At 45.9% G+C, this 13906-nt stretch overlaps 1 protein-coding gene across 1 annotated transcript in view; it reads left to right on the forward strand.

Annotated features, from left to right (window-relative positions):
* The window catches only part of DIAPH1 (diaphanous related formin 1), a 1645861-nt gene that overhangs the window by 841661 nt on the left and 790294 nt on the right, over positions 1 to 13906 (forward strand). Inside the window, exon 13 of the mRNA XM_069654133.1 lies at positions 12387 to 12502. Within this exon, the coding sequence (XP_069510234.1) occupies positions 12387 to 12502 (116 nt within the window). The remainder of the gene's footprint in view (positions 1 to 12386; positions 12503 to 13906) is intronic.

Here is a 13906-nt window from a genome sequence, read left to right on the forward strand (position 1 = left end):
GTAACTTGTTTTAGACTGTTACTGCTTGCAAAGGCGTGTCTAGATTTCATTGGAAAATTTAAGTGTCCTCGCATATCCTGAGAACCTGTTTAACCTTTTTCCTTCCCTAAACTTTTCCTTTCGGAAACCTCAGACTCTGCAAAGTATAACTAATGTGATATTCCTCAGAGAGGAAGCAATGAAAGAGCCATGTCCTCACGATTTTGCGGAACCGCATGATGGAAGGGGCAGTACGAGCCTCCATGGGAAGCAAATTCCCGAGGGATGCGGTATAGCAGGAGAAGAACTGCTTTCTGGTCTTTTCCTTACAGATACGCGTGGACTCTAACTGTTTGGTCGAGCTCTGAGAGGTGTGGAAACCTCCTGAGATACAGAGTTTGGCTGCCAGGCAAGATGAGGTTCTGTTGGAAACCGTTTTGAATATGATGCACGCAGTTTTAAAGAGAATCCTTGCGGGAAGGTGGAGCCAGTGGAGATCACGTAGGATGGGCGTGGTGTGGTTGAATCTGCATGCACCCACGATAACAGGCTGTACTGTGGTGGGCAGCTTTGAGGGGAGCCAGGTACGTGGCTGTGAGCCCGGCGAGGAGTGTGTTAACCCCATCAATGTGTGAGATGACCAGTGCCCGGAATAATGTATGGAAGTTTGGGCTTTCTTGGCCACATGTTTTTGGAGGGAGAGTTTGCTATTGACAATGAAACTTAGTCGGTCAGCTTGTGGGTGAATCCCTCTAGGTTCATGATGTCGAGCCAGTTTTGGACGTTCTGGTTGGAGGGGGGCCGATGAAGACAAACTGTTTTGGTGGGGTTGAGTTTTAGGTATTTATTTATTTGGATTTATAAAGCGCCCAGCGGCCCAGAGGCATCGTGGCGCTGTTACAGAATGTTCACTTAGCAGGTTTTAAGGCAAAACATTAGGAAGCAATAGTACAAAAAACAGAGAACACAGAAGTAATGAACACTGTTAAAGGGCGTTCCGAGGTTACAGAGGAACAGAGTTTGAGACAATATGTACAGCGTTATAGTTGAAAAGGTCAGTCTTTAGCATTTTTCTAAACACTGAGAGATTCTACATTTCTTAAGCTGCATGGGAGGGTGTTCCAGGCTTTTGGGGCTAAAACTTCGAAGCTGGTACTGCCAGCTTTGGCTCTGTTAAAAGCTGGGACTGAGAGTAGGTGAGAGTATTGGTCTCGTTTTGGTCAATGGGCTGGAGCCTGGTGTATTCTTTCTGCTAGGTAGGCCGGGGCAGTCTGAGAGAGGCACCTCTGAGTGATCATGAGGGCCTTGAATGTTATGCGTTCTTTGATGGGGAGCCAGTCGGCATCTTTCCTCGCCTGGGAGATGTGATCTCTCTTTGGGATACTGAGGGCAGCTCTGAGGGCGTTTTTTTTGTGCGGTTTGAAGTCTGTTGATGTTATTTGCGCAAGTGCCTAGAAGTAGAATGTTGCAATAGTCTAACTTTGCACCAATGGTGGCTTTGGCAATGTTGAGGCAGTTATTTGGCGATAGGTGGGGTTTCACGTAATTTATGATTTTAGTAGTGAGTGCAGCCGATGACAAGATGGCGCTGACTTGTTTTTTCATTGAAAGGGTGGAGTCCAAGTCAGCAGATGCTGTGATAAGTGTTCTCAATACTGAAGGAGCTGTATTTATTATCTAGTTTTTTTAGGGACTCTTTGGGGCCTACCAATAGGATTTCTGTTTTTAGACATAGGCCATTGGCTGCCATCCAGGCCTGTATGCGAGCATATGTCTTCTGGAGGGTTTTTAGGTCTTGTTCATAGTCACCTGTTATGGGGAGTAGGATTTGTGTATCGTCGGCATAGTTGGTAAAGGCTATGCCGAAATCCTCAAGGTCGCTGAAAAGGGGAAGAGTGAATAGATTGTAGATGGTGGGGGGTGTGCAGGATCCTTGACGGACTCCACACCCAATGGGGGAATCCAGGTCTGGATGGTGTCCAAGCAGCGGCAGAGACGAGAGATGTCTTGAGGGCCAGTAACCTTAAGGTACAGTTGCGTGTCATCAGCATACTGGTGGATGACGATGCTGTGGTCATTTAAGAGGTTTCCCATGTACTTCATGTAAAGGTTGAAGATAATGGGTGAGAGAATGGAACCCTACAGTACGCCGCAAGATACCGGTAGGTGTTTGGACCTGTACTGCCCCATTTGGATGGCCTGGAATCTGTTAGCGAGGTATGAGGAGAGCCAGTCAAGGACCTTTCCTGTGAGGCCCATTCTGGTGGTGAGGATCGAGATGAGCGTGGGTTGGTCAACCGTGTGGAACGCTGCTAAAAGGTTGAGGAGCCAGGAGTCTCCTTTGTCCGTAAGATGAAGTGTGTCATCTATCACCTTAATTTTGGCAGTTTCGGTGCTACATTTGAGGCGGACCCCTCATTGGTAGTCATGGAGGAGGCCGAATCTGTTTTGGCCAGCAATTGATTGGCTACAGCCTTTTCAAATAGTTTCCTTAAGAAAGGGATGCTTGTGATGGGTCTGTAGTTTGCCAGGTTGTCAGGATCGAGTTTGGGCTTTTCAAGAGGGGGCGAATCAGCCCTGTTTTTAGAGAGAGGCATTGGCGATATTAAGTAGTGTTGGGGGCGCAGCCTTGGAGCTGTTTGATGATGGAGGCTGGGAGATCATCGTCCGAGCAGTCTGTGGGTTTGAGGGATGCAATGTTGTCAGAGAGGTCCTTAATGGTGAGGGGGTGAAGTCTGACCAAGAGTGAAGTTCCAGTTGCAGGGTTGGGGTGGCTCCTTTGAGACCTTTGCAGGGTCGATAAAGTCCCTGATTTTGGCAATTTTGTTGAGGAAGAAGCTGTTATTGCTTTTCCATTTCTCCTGCAAAGCCGGGACCTCCTGGACCGGGGTAGGCCTGGCGCAGGGTCTGACAATGTCTAAGAGGCTTCTGCTCTTGTTAGGGGCACCCTCAGTTGCAGTGGCATAATCTGATTTTTCCTCAGTAATCGGCTTTTTGCGCAAGGTTCACAGGTTTTTCAATGAGGAGAGATCCTCCAGATGGCAGTGTTTATGCCGCTTTTTTTCCACTAGCCTGATTGCCCTTTTGTTGGCCCCGAGGTCAGGAGTGTACCAGTGAGCGGATCATCTGGTCTTGAGCCGTGTGGTTTTTAGCGGGGCCTCGGGGTTAACCAGGTCAGTGGCAGCAAGAGAGAAGGCTTCAAGGATGTCCGAAGCATGTCCGGTGGATGGGGAGGTGGCCAGAGCTGGTTCAAGGAGGTCTGCATGGAAGTGTTTGAAGGAGTGCCAGCTGATCACCTGGCATTTAGCCTGTCCCTCATGGGGCTATTCGTAGTGTTGCAGGGTCAGAGGGATTGCCAGGTGGTCGGACCAATCGAGTGGGATGGGGTCGGTACAAGAGAGGAGAGCCGAAGGGGTGAAGACTAGGTCGAGCATGTGCTCTCCTGTGTGGGTTGGAGAGGATGATTTATTGGAGGTTGTACAATTCAGCTAGTGTGTAGATTGGGTCGCGTAGGTGCTTGTAAAGTGGTGTCTCCGGGATGTTGGAGTCCTCGCGGAGGATGTTGCTGGCGTGTGCCATTGATGCTGAGGAGATGAGGTTGGTGAGGTAATCTTAAGAACGACCCATTCCTTCGCTGCAAGCCATATGAGATGGAATGTGATTGAGTACTTTTGGGGGGAGGGGGGAATTGACATGAAAGGGATTTGAATGAGGGGGAGGGTGTGGATGGCAGGACCGTGGAGGGCCAGTCTAGGTTCTGGATGACAGCGACCCTGCCACCTGTCTTTTCCTTGTCAGTATGTTGATTACTGTATCCGGGTGGTAGGAGAATGTTGAGGATGTGCGTCGAGGACGTTTCCGTGATGATCGCGTCAAGGCAACTCTCGTTGATTAGATCAGCATTGTCGGCGTTAAGGGCTATGGCCGACCGGGCAGTTACCAACATGAAGGGCCGGGAGCTCATGATGTGAGGGTGTTGTGGGAGACACGGTACAGTGATGAGGTTGGATATAGTAGCCACTTGTGGCTGCCTGGTCTGCATCGGAGCATGGGTCTTGGAGATCGGGGGATAGGCTGCGGACGGACGAGGGCGCATGGTCATGTCTATTAGAGCATTTGAGTGGCAGCACGGTTGACACTGGGCCCAACCAGTTCCTAAGAGGCACAAACAGGCAGTGGCCTTGTCCTCGTCTATCTTTAGCCAAGGACGCCCGGCGCTGAGGTCGCCTAGGTGAGACTGAGGCTCTAGAAGGGAGCCTAGGGGTCGTAGGCTGGAAGGCCTGCTTAAGTATGGAAGAGTGGCACAACCAGAAGTTTACCATCGATTGTCAAGTGGGAGGAGACCTAATCCCCTTGTCCCAGCTGCAAAGGAGGCGGCTGAAAGCCCTACTTAAGTAGGAAAAAGAGCGAGCAACACCCAAAGCTTACCTGTGATTGACAGGTGGGAGGAGAACTAATACCCTCACTGTTCTTGTTAAAGACATCAGAAGCCACATCTCTGCGTGCAACCCACGCCTACTGGCTCGGTTCCAACCACTTCACTGGACGCTCCATGGCAATGCCACGCTTGGAAACCTCAGTGATGTTTACAGTGTCAGCAGTGCCAGCTCCTCACTGGAAAACACACTGGCTTCATGGAGTGAGGTTTTTTTTTTATAAAGTGGCAGATTTGTGCTGGAGGCGACCCCATCTTTTATAGGTTTAAGCCCCTGGATTCTAGTGTGGGATCGTATTTTCCTGTGGAGTATTAGAACGAGGAGGATGCCCTGCTGACCTGCCATCTGGTTTAAGGGATGCAAACAGCTTAGACACCTCCACAGAGCTTGACTTTTTGCCAAATCCACCCTATGGAAAACCTCATTCTTCTTTCCAGTAGATTGTTGATAAAGGTGGTGGAGTCTCTTGTACCTACTGCAATTTCTAGACCAGTAGTTAAGTTTGAGCTGACACATTTTGGGTAAGGACCTGCCAATGAGACCCTACTTCCCTTCAACCGTGCAATGGCTGGCCCTGTTATGGATGCATAGCAGAAGGCTGCCTCTGTTCCCTCAATGGTCCATGATTTTGCTCAGAAACACAGGTCCACATCCTCTAATCTAGTGTGTTCTGTCTAAACACCTTACACTTGAGAGCATAGTGATTTGGGCTTTCAATGTGGGGTCAAAGTAGGATGCTTTTCCCCTCTTTACACCGGGTAGGAAGAGCAAGCAGTTGGATGTTTGAGGCTGCAAAGTCTGTAGTTGACTGAACCCTAGCTAAATGCATGCACCCACACCATTGTGGGCTGTAATCTGAAGTAGCGAAAATGTTGCCTACACAGCAGAAGAAATATTGATTTACATGTCTGGTGGAGAATGGAAAGGAGGCTGCAAGTCATACTACGATCCAGTCTTGACGCTGTGCAGATGGCACTGGGTCTGTCGTATGCAAGCACTCATGACTGTCGACTTCATGGTTTATCATGGATGTACAAGCCAAGCTGCTAGATATGCCATTTGATGATAGTAGTCTCTTTTGGGTGAAGGCTGATGAGTCCATGGAGAAGTGTAAGGCCTTCAAGTCCTAAAGTTTACTTGTCCAACAGCTTGCCACTGCCATTGCTTTTGGCACCTCTCCACTTTTGCCTACTGCATTAGCGTTCATACTCCCTCTGGTAAGCAAACCGAGCACCATAGATGTAGGGGCCAGCATTATCTACTTGGGGGAGTGTTGGCTCTGGTACAAAACCTTTTTAATTTTGACTTTGTCCATTCTTTTGCCAATGAAGATGCTTTTGACTTGATGCATCTTCTGGGTGGTTGGGCTGCCAACCAGGGGTCTCTGACTGTGAGCAGTCTTTGATTTCCGACCAAGGCACGAACACATTGACATTCTAGAGCTGCCTTCCATCTGCCTGATATAGACGTTGCTCGGATCAACAAAGTCTACACCATCATTCAGGAATGGATGGCCACACATGGCCTTTGCCTGAATGATGATAAGAGAGTTACTCCTAGTTGACCTAACAACCTGATCAAACCAAGTCCTCTCTATACTAGCATCATCATTGATGGGAATAGCATACCCGTAGCCAAACATGTAAAAACATTAGGTTTTTACCTCGAGGCCCAGTCTAACTTAACTAAACCGATAAACATGACCTCATCTGCCACTGCCTACACCGGCAAGCTGATCAGAGCCTGCAGACCTTTACTATCTCCCACCAGTTGCCTTACACTGGCGAGAGCGCTCATATAATCCAAATTGGATTACTGTAACAGTCTCTACCTAGGTGCCAATAAAGCCATCTTAAATAAATTACAGATCATGCAAAACAACGCGCTCAGAGCAGTGTTAAATATCCCCAAAAGAGAGCACATATCAGAAACCAGAAAGCAACACAAGTGGCTCTCTATACACGATAAAATTGAACTAAAAACTATCTGCCTCACTCACAAAGAGCTTAACTACCAAGCCCCCCTCCCCCATCGCACAGACAAGTTTACATGTAAAGTGTCCAACAGAATCACTAGATCATCCAACATACCATGTCTGGCGGTGGCCAGATATAATTAGGAAAACTAGTTTCCCGGTATTAGCTGCCCAGCTATGGAACACTGTCCCTCAGAATATTCAAACTATTCAAGCATTCAACAAATTCAGAAGCCATGTTATCATATGGATACTTAACAAAACATAAACGCAACAGTTTTTAGATACCACGGACCTTAGGTGGGACTGCACAATTTGTACATATGTCACCCTGTACTATTGCTATGACCTTAATGCCGGACTGTATAATATGTATAATGTATAATATGTATATATCTACCATTGTAATCTTACCTTGACTGTTTAAACTGCATCTCTCATGCACATAACTGTCTATACTATGCCATGTAACCATTATTGTCCTACTAGCACCCAATTACCTACGGGTCAGGTGCGCGATATAACTAAAACAAACAAACAAATCAGTCAGGCCTTGGTGGCTTTCCTTCCCTTGGTGCAGCGTATTTGTTCCCTCCTTTTGACAGACAATACAGGTGCCATGTACTGCCATAATAAATGAAGTGGGTAGAGTCATTGCCTCCTTGCAGAGAAGCAATGCAATTGTGGTTCTGTGCACTGGAGAAAGTATCTGTCCACTGCCCATCTTGTGGGATCAGTGAACCTGGTTGCCAATCCCCATTAGAAATAGTAGGCAGACAATCCAGCCTCTAGGAACACCGTGACCAATGAAATCCCACTGAGCAGTGAGAAAACAAAGGTGAATGCTTAATCCCACCCACAGATACCTTAACATGTCTTAGCCATTATAAAAGTGGATCCTCAACAAGAAACTTTCTCTATACCCAAACGGCTAACTAAACTAGTGTGGAGCCACAGACAACTTGCTGTTGATATAGTGAAGCAGAGTTAAAAACAAGAGGTTTTCTCGAGAGAAATCCCCAGTTCCCAAGAAACAGATGAGTCTAGAAATGTGGCAAACGACTGCTTTTATTAATTCAAAAGCAGGGATAGGCACACAGATTTCTGCAGCGTCCAACTGCACCCTCAGTTCATTACAGGCTGGTATCCGAGGTATTGTTCCACCATTACATCACAATCAAAAAGCTACATTTCTGGCCCTTGGTCGAGTTGGGATTGGGTGAACAGTATAGCCAGACTTATATCCTACAGGGAATAGATGATCTGATTGGCCTGGCCATATCGGTAGCTCTGCCTGGCACCACCCACAGGAAGCCAGTGTTAGCCTTCTCAACTTGGGAATTTTAGCAGTATGAGAGCATAATAATGGGTGGAGAGAATGGCTTCAGGGTCCCACCTGTTTCCGACCAATGTTACTAGCTCTCCGACTCCTCTGGCCCTGAGCAAGGACATTCCAGCCTCCAGCTTCGTATGTGTCACATTTGTGCACCTTCTATCTGCAGTTTGATGGGAACAACAGTTTCTGCCTGCCTCGGATGAATGGGCCTTGTTCCCCAGGTTCAGATCACGTGTGTAGGCACTGCAGAATTGAGCTCTCTTCTTGCATTTATGAAGAATTTCAGCGCCCAACCCTTGCAGGTGTTCTATCTTTTCTGTTGACTCGAAACGCTGTCTCCCAGTGTCCTTGACAAGGTTGGGCACAGCGACTGCACTGGTAGCTCTGCTTTGTGTTTCTCAGGGAAATCGGTGTGTGAGGCCTCTTCCTGTGTTTTGAGCCTTTCTAATGTCTTCCATTCATTTCAATGCAGATGTGGCTTCCATCTTTATTTTCATAGCTGTTCATGTTAGTTGCTTTTAGGTTTCTGCGAGCAATTCATGTGTTCTTTTGCACCTGGCTAATGCCTCTACGTGTGTGTTCAGCCATGTCGCCTCGGTATAAAGTGATTTTAACGAATTGAGTATAACGAATCACCTGAATTCAAAATAACAAAAAAATCGACTTTTCTGTAAAAAGTATATATGAGGTTAGGATACAGGATTAAAACAGGTGGGGAGGAGATAATAAAGCAAGGGAAACGGGGATTGGGGGGCTGACCCTCCCAAATTGAAACCCCCCCAAAAATACATTATTTTTTCATTATTTATAATTCATGTTTTCGTTATTTTATCACATGGAACCAGTCACCTCTTCATGATTACTTTGATGTCATCCATTTATTATCTGTGGGGCTGCTCCAGTGGGTGGCATCTGTCATCTTGGTGGTATGCTTGTGGGTGGGGTGGTGTGAGGCCCCCTCAACAATAGCCATCAGTTGCTTTATTCCCTCGTGCTGTTTGTCTCCTCTCTGATAATGGTCTTCTGCCTCCTCCGGCTCAAGTCCCAACACCATCATCTGCGTCACCCTAGCCGCATTACCCTTCCCGCTAAATAGTAATCTGACATCGGCAAAGTACAGATGCTTGATATTATTTGTAACCCACTGTAGAGGAATCTTGGTAGATGCAGAGAAAATTACTATGATAAGGAATGTAGTAGCCCATCTCCCTCACTACCTTCTGAATCCACTCTTGATTCTGAAGGAATGCAGCTCATGAACACTCCTCTTGGCTTAGATGTTCCTGTGCAGTCCAACCCTATGGATGCAGTCTAACCCTATGGATGCAGTCTATCATACTGAACTCCTTGTAAACACCTGTCAGAACGTTTCCTCCTCCCATGCATTTGGGTCATAGCCCTCTAACCCCTCAATCAAGCCCTGAAGTAGAGATTCTTCTAAATGGTTCAATTTTCGTCCTACCAGCTATTGAAATACTCTGTACTCATATCTGTCTTGAGCTATTTTGCAATCAGAAGAGTCTGTGGGAACGATAAATGGTAAATCATTTGTTTTTTTAATAAGGGCTTTTGGATACAGCATTTGTAAAGGAATGGTAACAGACCTTAACTCGAACTGCAGAAGTTCTGCTTTACTCAAGTCTTGTTTTTTGAAAGCCTTGTTGTAGGTTACTTTGTTGCAAGCCACTTCATCCAATCCTTCTTGGAATCAATGTTCTTTTTTTTTATCTTGGAAAACAAATTACAATATGTGACTGTCACTTTGTGCGACCATTTCTTTATAGCCCTCAGAACATCAAATGTATTAGTAACGGAAGCGGTTAGAGCCCAGCCTGCTTCTGGTACTGGTATTAAGGTTAGAAAGGAGTAACATCTCTTGAATGCTTGATGATTCCCTCTGCTCAACTTCCTTCTCAAACCATTCTTGTTTGGCATCAGAACTTCATTTCTTCCACAGCCCTTACACCATCTTCAGTCTTGATAGCAGGTGCCATCCAGCAATTTCACCACTTGTGGAAGAATGATGATTCAGGGTCCCCTACTCAGATACCGCTCTGGCTTCACACTACACCCTTCCCTGTCCTTAAACACTGGTTTGACCAGAGGACCCCTTCCGAAGGCAAGAATCAGGAAGACCTTCACAACAAATGTCAGGGCAAATGGTGCTGTCTCTGAGCATGCAGGCATACTGTGACACAAGCAATGACTGTTCTATGCCCAGTTACACACACTGGCAGAGACTGCTTGCTTGCACAAATAGTGAAGCCTCACCTGATGGGGATGAGCCCTGGATAGGGAGTGTGTGGTAGACTGCAGGCCTATCAGGCTTTTCTACCTGATTCACAATGGCATGTTTGTTTTTACGCCCATGGCCGGAACGCTAAAAAGAGTAATAGGATTTTGTCATAGGATGAGAATTGAATACAAGCACCTGGGGAAATAAGGGGACGTTCAGGCACCCCTTATGGGGTGCACAAAGTAGGTCCAATTCCACAGCAATTGAAGGGGGGATTACACAATCATCATTCAAGAGTCTTGTTAGATAATCAAGCCTAATATTAAAATCCCCAGTCTAATGCAGGTAGGGTGTCAAAATGGGTTAGCGAACCAAAAGCCAGCAGGATTCAGCAGCAGAAGTCGAGAAGGACCCAGAGGCTAGAAGCTTTCTGAGTGCCATATCTCAGACAATGGGTGAGACCAGATTTTAAAGGAAGGAGGACTGATGCAAGCCTTCTAAGGACTATATCTCAGACCCTGGCAGGAGCCTGCGACTAAGGTAGAGAACCAAGATCCTGTAAAGGCCTGGAAGCTTTGGCCGAGGAGGGTATTGGGTAATATTATCCCCACAAATATCTCCATATATGTGGTCGCCGGTAAAGGCCATGGGCGATATTAATGGGAGTGGGGCTTGCAGGTGTGTCCTCCGCTCCCTTTAAAAAAATATGGGGGTTGCAGCGGTGTCCCCAGCAAGTTCCATGGGTTAATATCACTTAAAAAAAAACGGCGCCATTCTTGTATGGCGATATTTTTGCAGGGATATTACCACATGGAACCCAGAGGAGGGGGGGTGATCCAGTGGGTGAAAATGTCACAGCCTGACAAACTTTAAGCGAGAAGAAGCACTTGCTTTTAGGAATTTGTATAGGGTATTACGATAAGCAAAGTGTAAATAATAAATACTTGCTGATATAAGATTGGTCAAGAAGCTAATCAGGCGCTATATCTCAAGACTTGCCTAGAAAGAGTGGGTGTCCTAAATCCCAAGCTTTGCCAAATAAGTGATTAGGCTGCTAGCTCTCTGTCTCTAAAAGCTAAGAAGCAAGTTTGGATTTATATACTGTGGACTGAGACACTGAGTCAACCGTGACTTTATTTCGCTTGTGCTGAGTAATCGAGATGAGGGCTGCATACTCCTGTGCATTGGTTTTGGGAGGTTTTGAAAAGTATAGGTAGTACTTTGACAAAGAACCTTATGCCATTTCCATCCCTTCCTGATAGCATTTAGCACTACTGCTGCTTTTGAGTTTTAGACTGAATAATAGACACTTGAAGGCCTCTATCCCTAAGCTTTCTTTTTGTGGGTTGGGGGTGAAGGGCTGCACAAGAAGCTATACTCTAGAGCCTAGTCAACAGACTAGGGAAGTTAAGGGTGACTAGTATCTTTAGAAAGCCAAGGGCCTGCAACTGTATCCTTTAACCATCCTAACAAAGTTTACCTGGGCCATTCTCACAGTAGTCTTTCCTGTTGTGTTGGGGCCACTTTAATGCAAATACAAGATCATCCCATCTAGATTGTTTTGCTGACATATTGGTGTTGAACCTCCTTTCTGACTCATATGGTCTTTTGATCCTTGGTCACATGTTTTATTAAAAATCAGAAAAGCATTCTAATTTCTTTCTTTTTTCAAAGATAATTATTGTAGTGCTAATAAACTCTCGAATTGTAACCTGAGTAAATTGAGGCTAAATGGGGGTGGTTACTTTCCTTCTACAACATTTAATTTCAATCACTACCAAAGCTTTTACCATTTACAAAGCAATTATAGGTTCAGAACTCCCTATTTTAGGAAATGCCTATTTTGGAGGTAATTGCCTTAAACTGACATCAAATTGTCCAAAATTATCTACATTGGGTGTGGAGGTAGGTTAAAGAGAATAGACCTTTAATTGAGGGATCTGGAGTGTGTAGAATGCAAGGGAAGAGGGTGAGCAGGAATTGCAGTATTTGTTGTGTTCTCCATTGGTATTTTCAAAGCATTCGGATGAGATGTGTGTGATTGCAGGTAAGTGGGGCAGGGAGGGATAAACCATTAAAAGGGAGGGATGGAGGATCAGCAGGTTGGAAGCATGGCAACTTCTTCCTAATAAAATAAATGTAAAATACATGAGAACTAAAGTAAGGCGGGGAGCTGTTTTCTGTCTAATTCAGTGACTTAAAGATCACCTTTAAAATGAAGCAACTCTAAGATGTAAAACAATGAGTCTTTACTGAAAACTAGCTTAAAACATTTAACCATCCGAACTATGTAATGCTGTTGATGAATAGTTTATTCTTTCAATTTTGAAAACAAAACTATTAATGTTCTAGTGGGAGAAGTTGGCTATGAAGGAATGATCTTGTTACTATATGTCCCCTTACTTTTCTCCCCCACTTTGGTAGACCTCAGTACTACAAGCTGATAGATGAATGCGTGTCCCAGATAATTCTACACAAGAATGGTGCTGATCCAGACTTTAAGTGCAAACATTTCAATATCGACATTGAAGGCTTGATTGGTAAGTCTGTGTGTTTTTGCTGCTGTGTGCACTGGAAGTGTGTCTTTAAGTTGACAATCCTACATGCCATATCTAGATGCAGTTATGATGTTGCTGTCCACATATACAATATTTAATGTCTACCTTCCTCCCACAGATTCCTCTGCTTTAGAACTCACCTCCAGCTGTAGACTTGTCTGAATTCTGTATTCCAGAGCCACGAGGGGCAATCACATTGCTCTGTACCAACTCGGTCACATGATAGATGGCGAACTTGGCACCAGAAGTGGTATCTACGTATATATATTTTAAAAAACACATATGCTCCTTGAACTTGGCTCCTTTTTTCCGCAGTTGCAGATGACAGGATATTTTTTGGAACAGCCTTTTAATGAACTTGTCACTGCACATGCCTCCACCCATTTCTGGAATGAAACCTAGAAGGAAGTGGGGTAGCTGAATGTCTCTCTCAGACACTCATCCACACTGTGTAGTGGTTGGGGGATAGCACCACAAGACCAAGAATTGCAGTTCTTGTTAGTTGAAGCACCCAAAGGCAGAGAAGGATTGTGTGACCTACAAGACCTGAATGGAGTTTTCGGTTCAGTAACACTGCCTGGGACGTAAGTAAAGGGAGAGAGAAAAGAAGATAGTTTTGTGTCTAGTTGTGAAGCTTTATCCTCTCAAGCCTGCTCCTCATCTTCCAAATAGCACAGTCACTGGTCTAGAACTCTTGCAGCTGGTTCAGTTTAGGTGTCTATTCTGACACGAGAGGAGGTGCATAGTTTGGCTGGTCTTCCCAACCTCTTATCTACTCCATCACAGTGGAATGTTTTTCAGTTGGCCTCAATAGACTTTTTAAACATGGTGTTATCCTCCTGCCTATCCTGACACGGTGCGTGCTCGAAGCCCCTGGAGCTGTTGGGCCCACCCCAGTCCCTGTCACGCAGAAGGACTTGTCAGGCCCCAAGGAAGTGCCCCAGAGCTTCATGGACTCAGTCCTGGCGCCATTGGCGCCAGGCTCATGAAATGGGATGAATTTATGGAACTACTTAATCTGCCTAGTGAGGTTGAGCCTTCTGTATATCCAGGGTGTGGCAGAGGGACTACTTTTCCTGAGAGACAGGGTGTGGTAAAGGGACTACTTTACCTGGAACTACTTGCAAGGCTATTTAAGCCACACCCTGCAGGCAGAAGATGCTTCGCATTATTCTGCACTCCTGCAGCGTAACGCTCACTGTGTCTGCTCTGTCCTCGAGTTTCTACAGCCACGCCCGTCTGAGATTTCCATCCATCGGTGCCTGGAAGAAGAAAAGGAGAACAGCAGGTGTTACTACAGCGACAAAGGCCTTACCTGCAATTCCGTCCATCGGTCTCGTCTCCAGCTGATCTTCCGACCGCCGCCCCTGTTGGAAAAGGACTTCT

The sequence above is a fragment of the Ambystoma mexicanum genome, chromosome 3q (assembly GCF_040938575.1).
Source record: "Ambystoma mexicanum isolate Mex_15411 chromosome 3q, UKY_AmexF1_1, whole genome shotgun sequence".
NCBI lineage: Eukaryota > Metazoa > Chordata > Amphibia > Caudata > Ambystomatidae > Ambystoma > Ambystoma mexicanum.